The sequence below is a fragment of the Gavialis gangeticus genome, unplaced genomic scaffold (genome assembly GCF_001723915.1).
Source record: "Gavialis gangeticus isolate Ggan-Ray unplaced genomic scaffold, GavGan_comp1, whole genome shotgun sequence".
Classification (NCBI taxonomy): domain Eukaryota; kingdom Metazoa; phylum Chordata; order Crocodylia; family Gavialidae; genus Gavialis; species Gavialis gangeticus.
In genome coordinates this window covers 12475240-12483163 of record NW_017729009.1, presented here as the reverse complement: position 1 = coordinate 12483163, position 7924 = coordinate 12475240, and the positions used below count along the sequence as shown (strand labels likewise).

The 7924-nt window shown below is 50.0% G+C and overlaps 1 protein-coding gene across 4 annotated transcripts in view; it reads right to left on the bottom strand.

Moving 5' to 3' along the window:
* The window catches only part of MYT1 (myelin transcription factor 1), a 124124-nt gene extending 119852 nt beyond the window's left edge, over window positions 1-4272 (bottom strand). For all 4 annotated transcript variants that reach the window (XM_019510091.1, XM_019510093.1, XM_019510097.1 and 1 more), the window contains exon 1: window positions 4131-4272. In XM_019510091.1, coding sequence (XP_019365636.1) covers window positions 4131-4155 — 25 coding nt within the window. In that variant the 5' untranslated portion in view covers window positions 4156-4272. The remainder of the gene's footprint in view (window positions 1-4130) is intronic.
* Window positions 4273-7924: the final 3652 nt, after the last annotated feature.

The following is a 7924-nucleotide window of genomic DNA, read 5'->3' as shown; positions in this document are numbered from 1 at the left end:
GCAGGCAGGGGTGCCCCTAACCTCACCCCAGATTATGGGGGGGACAGCAGCACCGCAGCTCCCCTCGGCTGGGGCAGGCTGCAGCCCTCGCAAGAGGGTGCATTGCAACCTGGGGACGTGGGGGTGGACGGGCAGCGCCGGGCACCCAGCCCGGGCAGGAGCCTGCTGCCCATGGCAAGCAGCCCCTCGGGAGGCCGGTCAAGTGCCTGGGAAAGCGCATCCTTCCCCCTCCCACGGCGCTCTGGAGCTGTGGCCCGACACCTGCCCTAACCCGCCCCGTCCCCTGGCTCAACCCCCTGCCCCCCACAGCAACCCCACCACTTCCCAGCCCCCCCAGCTCAGTGCCTCTCTCCCAGACCAGGAGCTGCACAGCCTGGCTGCATACTCAGCACCAACTGAGAGCAGCTTGCCCCCCCCCCCCCCAACCTCCAAACAAAAGCTCCGAGGGGAGGTGGGGGGAAAAAAATAAAATCAGACCAGTTTGGAAATTCTCGCAATGCCCATTTCCATGGCTTCACGCTTGGTTACTGCCTCTTGCGAGATTCCCAAAGCCATTAACATAAAAGGACGTATTCAGCTGAGAGTACTCCTGAAAAGCCATTTTCTCTCTCCTTTGGACATGCTGCGAGGACAGGGATATTTTACATCCGAAACCTTTGGCATTCAGAAATTCTATTAAACTCTTATCTGCAGGCAGCAGGCCCGGTGCTGCACCGCATCTCCATTGTTCTGCATCCAAGATAGGATCGGAGGGAGGGACCAGGCGGGATAAGCTGCATGCTGGCAACAATACCGGATGGTGCTCCTGACTGCTCTTTAATTCCGATATGCAATGCGAAAACTTGGGAAACAAAGGCACGGGAGACGGGGAAGGGAGGCAGCGTTTGCTTGCCTACGCTCCCTGCTGCGGGAGTGGGGGCCTGGGAGATCCTCTGCCTCGCTAGGCAGTCTACATTAGGCTAATTAGCATATTGATTATGGGTGGGTCTATGCAAACCCACTCCTAGCAGGATCTATCCCGGCATCCCGAATGGCAGCTCCGATAACATTTCCGCCATCATACAAAACTTGATACGAAGAGTTGATTTTGGTCCTGTCTTCCCAGATGTGTGAACACGAACCAACCGGGGTGAATTGAGAGAGGCAATGTATTGCAGAGCTAGAAGTTGTAGCGTCAAAGCATCCCTTTAAGAAGAGTTGATTTTCTTCCCCTGTTTCCAAACACCAGCCAACCGGGGCAAATGTAGGGGGCAGGGCATTGTAGAGCAGGAAGTTGTAGCATGGCTAGGAAGCATCATTATGCAAAATGTGATTTTCTTCCTCTCTTTCCCAACTTCTAAACAAGAACCAACCGGGGTAAATTTAGAGACACTGTAAAAGTTGTAGCAGCACTAGAAAGTTGAAAGGGTGGGGGGGGAAGACACGGTGGAAGTGTCGCTAGTAATTAATTAATTCAAGGGGCTGGTTGTAGCCGGGGTGATCCAAGGACATGGGCAGACAAGGTTCTTTGGGTGAATGTGATCTCTTTGATTTCAACAAATAGTTGGAAAAGTGTCATTTGCTTGTACCCGAAAGCTAGCGAGGAACTTTTCCCCAACTCTTTCGCTGGCCCAGTCAAAGAGACGGGCCCAAAGACCCTGGTCCGCCACTAGCCATTCACGAGCAGAAGTTGTTGGACCTTATCATCCCCCTTCCAGGCTCGTGTGGAAAACAGCTTGAAAGAAGAGGGGGGTGGCTCAGGTTAAACAAGTTGGGAACTCTGCACGCGGGGCCTGGCGGCGGGAGGGGGAGCGAGGATGGAGGGATCAGCACCAGGAACGCGGACAGCTCCCGCCCGCCGCGGAGCTAAAATCCCCCGACAGCGCCTCAAATTCGGATCCCAGCTCAGCAAAGCTTTGAACTACCTGCCTTCTGGCTCCTTTTAAGGGAAAACTGCCAGATCTCTGCGCTACTTACAGCACAGCACGTTAATAGTTAAAAATATGTCTGAAAAAATGGTTAAAAACACACACACACACACACAGAGCAAAAAGCATCTTTTTCTCGCTCAATTTAAGTGCCCCCTTTTCGCAGAGGGAGGATCGGCACGTGCGCCAGGTCTCAACATAGCTTCCCTTTCTCCAAGGCAGGCATTATGGTGGAGGGAAATGAGAATTATTTGGAAGGCTTCAGTGTTTAAGGGTTGCAAATGAACACGGAGACTTTAAAGGTCATTGATTTTGTGTATCTTATAAAAATATGGGGGGGGAAAGGGCTCTAAAATGGATTCTCTTCGTGTCTTGATTTTAAAAATATTGCAGGGGAATTTATTTATTTTTTTGTATAAATATATTAAAACGTATGTATGTGTGTATACCTATGCACATGCATGCGCACAGTTATGTGCATACCTATATGCATGTTGTGGGTGTGCATGTAAATGTGTGTGTATATATACATACATACACACATTTACATACACACCCATGATATCATATAGATACATATAACTGTGTGTGCATGTGCATACATATCCCATGTATATGTGTATAGATGTGTGTGTATATCTATATCTATAGAGAGAGAGGTGTGTGTATGTGTATGTACATACACACACACACATATACACACACACATCTATATAGGTATATACATATATGCATATAGATAGATATATCTATATAGATAGACACACACAGATATATATACGCACTCATCTATCTATCTATAGATATATAGAGAGCGTGCATGTTACAAACTTACGTTAGGTTATAGATATATGCGTATCATAAGCTTTCAATATAGTTTTAAATGCTTGCTGTTCAAAAGAATTTCAAGTCCAGATACAATTGCTAAATGTAAGCACTGATATTAATATCTATAGCTATATGTATAGCTGGAGCAATAGCTATACCTCTAGATAAATACATCTATAGATGAATAAAAGCTAGCTTCACTGCATGTCATTCGCCTTCTCCCAGCTCCTTCAAAGTCATTCAGGCCCTGAAGTTTATGCATTTGTAATTGCCATCAACTTCTACGGTTACCAGCTGGGGGTGAAAGATTTTTTTTTTCCTTGTTTCCTTCTGAAAGCTTCTATGCAGATGGGCCGGCTGCCTTAATGCCTCAGACTACAATTAGTGCTGTTGTATGGCGAATAGAAATGGCCAGCATTAATATTGTATACGGAACAGCTGAAAGGGCCAGGGACCGGCCTGCCCACTACCGGCCCTGGCAGATGGAAGCGCACACACACACACGCGCACACACACACACACACACTCACTCACACACACCACTTTTAATAACCCTTCCACAGCTCTCAGATTTATGCACTTCCCCCCTTTGTCTGGAAGAAATTTACAGTAGGAAAAGTGCTCCCCCAAGGCAGCAGCTCGCTTTGCACCCTCGTGCAAACCTGCCTTGTCCACTGCGCCCGAGCCCAACCCGCCCAGGCACTCGCAGGCTTTGTGTCCTCCACAGCCAACTTTCCAAACGCCTTGCCTGCAAGGGCTGAGACACCTCGGGACAAAACCCATGGGAAAGAAAGCAAGCAGCCTCCTCTCCCCATTCACCCCCCAGCCCCTGCCAGGCGCGGAGAGGCTGCTCCCAACAACAAAGCATTCCTCCAAGCCCGAGTCCAGCAACTGCAGTCAAAGAGGCACATGCACATTTTTAAACTACTTCTGGTGAGGAAGCAGGACCAGGTCCTGGCAGCTGATGGCAAGCGCTGCCAGCAGCTCTCAGGCACACAAGCAAGCAAACTAGCAAGCAAGAAAGCCACTGGCTCAGTGCACATCCTACACCCCTTCCCTCCCCCTCTTTGCTCTCTTTGAAAGCTGCGAAGTCTTGAGCATCACATGCAGGCAAGACAGGAGGACACCAAGACTTGATTTTTGCGGTATGTTTGGTGCTCCGATTCCCTTTTGGGACTGCACCCATGCCAAGGGAGGATGCTCAATGCCTGCCTGGAGCTCCAAGCACGGTTGGTTGGTTTTAGTGCCTCGAATTTGATCCGGATTAAAAAAAAGGGGGGGGCGGGAGCACCTGAAGGAAGGAAAACTACAGGGTTAGAGAGATCTAGTCTTTAGGGGTGGGAAGGGGAGAGATCACACAAGCCAAGAAAAGAGTGGAGAGAGACTTTTACGAACCAAGGAAAGTGCCACACAGCTTCATTCTCGCAGGCGATTTGCTTCACTGCTTGCCCTTAAAAACAAAACAAAACAAAACAAAAAAAACCCCAAAAAGCCAAAAATAAAGCACCCCACCAAGAGCTCAAGTCAGAAGTGACTTCATCCCAGGGAAAAGTTAGAGTCCAGAGCAAAAACTTATGTGCCCAAGAGGCTCCCTGAGCCAGGCAGGGCAGCCAATGGGAGCTCGCCGAGCGGCTAATTGCAAATCAATGCTGGCCAATCCGGGGAGGGAGCTGGGGGGGAAGCAGCTCACAACTGCTATTGAGGCTGGAGACAATGGGAAGTTGCCTCCCAGGGTTGAGCCTACGCCTGGCAGAGGCTGCTGCTGCTCTGGGAGCTCCCCTGGAGCTGAGGGCTGCAGCCTGAGCGGGGTCTAAGCTGGAAGCCCAGGCCAGCGGGGAAAGCAGAAGCTGGCGGAGAGCTTGCACAGCCCAGCCAGGTGTAGAAGTGGCAAGGGTGCTTGTTTGGGGAGTGATGAAGTGTGCGCATGTGGAGGCAGAGCAAGTGGGGGAGCTCTCATCTGGAGTCCCTTGCTTTGGTCTGGGTGGTCCTGCCTGCAGTCAGGGCTCAGAATCAGTGCACAGGCCGGTCTGACCTGTATAGAGCTGGGGGGAAGTCTCCTTTCACCTCTCCTCTGCTGCCTGCTTTGTCGCTGGAAATGGGAGGGGGGAAAGTGGCTTTCGAAAGCTGATCCCCATGCTGAGAAATGGAAATACAGTGGCCTCTTTCCCCCCAGAAGTACCTGGAGACCTTAAAGAAACCACTGGATACTTATCTTGCTGGGGTGATCTGACCCCTGCTGACTTCCAGCCCCTGGACCCAAGGATCTTGCGAGGTCCCTTGCAGCCCTAATGTCTATGAAATCTATAATATTGCAAGCAGCTCACTCAGCAGCGTTGCTGCAGGACTACAGTCTGTGCCGGGTGATGGGCCAGCCCTGCATTCCCATCAGCGGCAAAACTCACTTCAGGCTTTGTTAAAGCACAGGGCTGATGCAGGGGGGTGGTGAGTTGGGAAGGGGGAAGTGCACCATGGATACTTCCAAGCCCTGCATGTCACAGGACAGATGGCAACACTACACTGAACTGATCCCAGCTGGGGGAAAACTGGCGAACGGCCAGTGAGGAGCACTCTTGCCGGCCTCGCAGATGGAAGTGGGGTGGGGGTTGAGTTGCCGCGACCTCCGCAGAAGAAAAGAGGGAGGTGTTTAACATGCACGGCAGCAGTGAACTTTATGGCCCAGTTGGCTTTCGGGGCAAGGCCAGGGGACCCGCTGCACGGAGCGTGGCATTGCAGGGAGGTGGGGAACGGGCCACTTTTCCCCCTTCTGCGTGTGATGGGTTTGTCTCGTGGTGGCCCTGCCACCCCGGGAGAGTGGTTTGCAAAAGTGGGGAGAGGCGATCGCGTTACACAAAGCCTGATTGTAAGCCAGCACATGCTGTAGGCTGACCCCCGCGAGCGAATGCACCAAGATGCAGCAGCAGAGTGACAGCCCAGGCCCACCCAAGCCCCTCTCTTAGCATCCTGGGTAATTTGGGAAATGGAAGCCTGCACTTTGAGGGACAGGTGGCAACAGTAATAAGGCGCATGGACAAAGCTGATATTAGCTGAAGGGGAATTTAAAGCAATTGAGCCCAGCAGGGCACGCCTCTGGATTGTTGTCTTTTTTTGATGGGGAGCGGTAGGGAGGAGCGAATGCAGGTCAGGAAAGAATGAAGAACAAGAGACTAATTCCCTCTTTGGCCCAGGATCTAAAGCGAAATTCTGTTGAAAGCATCTCAACTTCTGATTTCTTTGAAGGGGGTGAGATGGGGACTGGGGTGCAAGCAGTTTTGTTGACTTTTACAGACTCAAAAAAAAAAAGTGTATTGTGTCTTCCTTGCATCTTGCGTGATCCTCCCTTTGCCTCAATGGGGCTGAGAGAGACGCACACACAGCTACTTGAACTGGAAAATAAAGATTTGGGTGGAAAAATCAAGGGTCTGGGTTTGTAACCAGTGGGCCCGACCCTCTGCAACCTGTGCTCACCTTGTATAGCAACTAATTCCAGCAGCAGCTCCATTCATTTTCAAGAGGGACCGGCACAGTTGCATAGGGCTGGGGGTTAATAACTGCGGCAGAATTAGGCCCCAAATAGCTGCCTTAGTTGGACAAATGTGATTCATACGCCTGTTCGATGAAGTGAAAACTACTTGCTTTCATGCTGCAGAATATTCCTGCCTTTATTGTCTTTCCAATTGCACCTCCTCCCTCCCCCCCTTTGGGAAGATGAGAGGTGACATTGTGAAGGGCTCCGTGCTTGGAAAATGACTTTCACAATTATATCCTGGCAATTTGAAACTTTTGTTCTCCTGTTTTCAACTTCCTGGTGCTTTAATGGAAGACAGCAAAGTCTCGCTGCCACTCCTGAGCCCCCTACTCTTCCTCCTCGGCAGCTGCACTGGCTGGAGATTCAACAAGGTCACTTACTTCTCCTTCGCACGTGTCCTTCGTGCATAAAGATTTCAAAGGAGGTGGGTTGTGAGGAGCACGGTTCAAATGAAAGAGGTTTTATATGTTATCTGAGGAAGCTAAACAGGTATTTGAGGGCCTCGAAATAGCCGCCTTGCATAGGAACAACAACAAAAAAGGAGTAAGGAACAAGGGAAACTGCAATAGATTAAAGCAGATAAAAGCTGGAAAGTCCTTGACACAAATACTGCCGTCTTCGCACTAGCACGACTGGAGAGTGCATGACCCAAATCCCATTGTCCTTCCCCTTTCCTTTTGACAGTTGTTCTAGGACAGTGGGGTTGGACTCTGCAAATGAAAGACGAACAAATGATCAAGGAAAAAAAACTCACAGAAACTCTGGCGGTAAAGAGCGAGCCACCCCCGGACATGGGACACCCATACTGTTCACACGGAGTGAGGATTGGCAAAGGCTCCATGAACATTTCACCAATTTTTTGTTCCTGTGGAAATGCAAGTTTGGGAGGAAACACCCTGAAAAATTGAAGACTGGAGAGAGTGCAAGTTGTTTTTTTTGCCTCCCAATATCAGAGTAAGCATAAGGTCAGCATTAGAGAAAGTGCAGTCAATACACTATAATGCTTTAGTGTGCGGAAACAGCCTGAGATGTTCATTATTTTTTTCTCAGTAATCAGAGATTCACTGTATTCATGCCTTCTATTTGTAGGCATGCAGCAACATGTCCAGATGAGATGCCCCTGAGAACCTGAGAGGAATCATCCAGGGAACAGTCAGCACTTCTGGAAATAAGTTTTAATAAATCATGGGTGTCACAGAATCATAAAAAATGAGGGCTGGAAGGGACCTCGGGAGATCACATCTAGTCCAACCCCCTGCTCCAAGCAGGACCAGCCCCAACTACATCATCCCAGCCAAGGCTTTGTCTACCCAGGTCTTAAACACCTCCAAGGATGGAGACTGCATCACCCATTCCAGTGCTTTGCTATCCTCCGGTGATAAAGTTTTTCCTAATACCCAACCTCAACTTCCCTTGCTGCAGCTTGAGCCCATTGCTCCTTGTCCTGTCACCTGCTCCCACTGAGAGAATAGAGCAAAGAGCAACAAGGAGCCTGTATCTCAATCTTCCTCCAGCTGAATTCAGCACCAGGTTGAACCTTAGTTTGCCAATGCCTAGACCAACCTAAAAGGCTGGGGTTAGCGCTGGGAGAAAGGAGAAAGCAAAGCAGGTCTTAGTTCTCTGGGTCCAGCTTCAACATTCAAGTCATGGGATCTGACTTCCT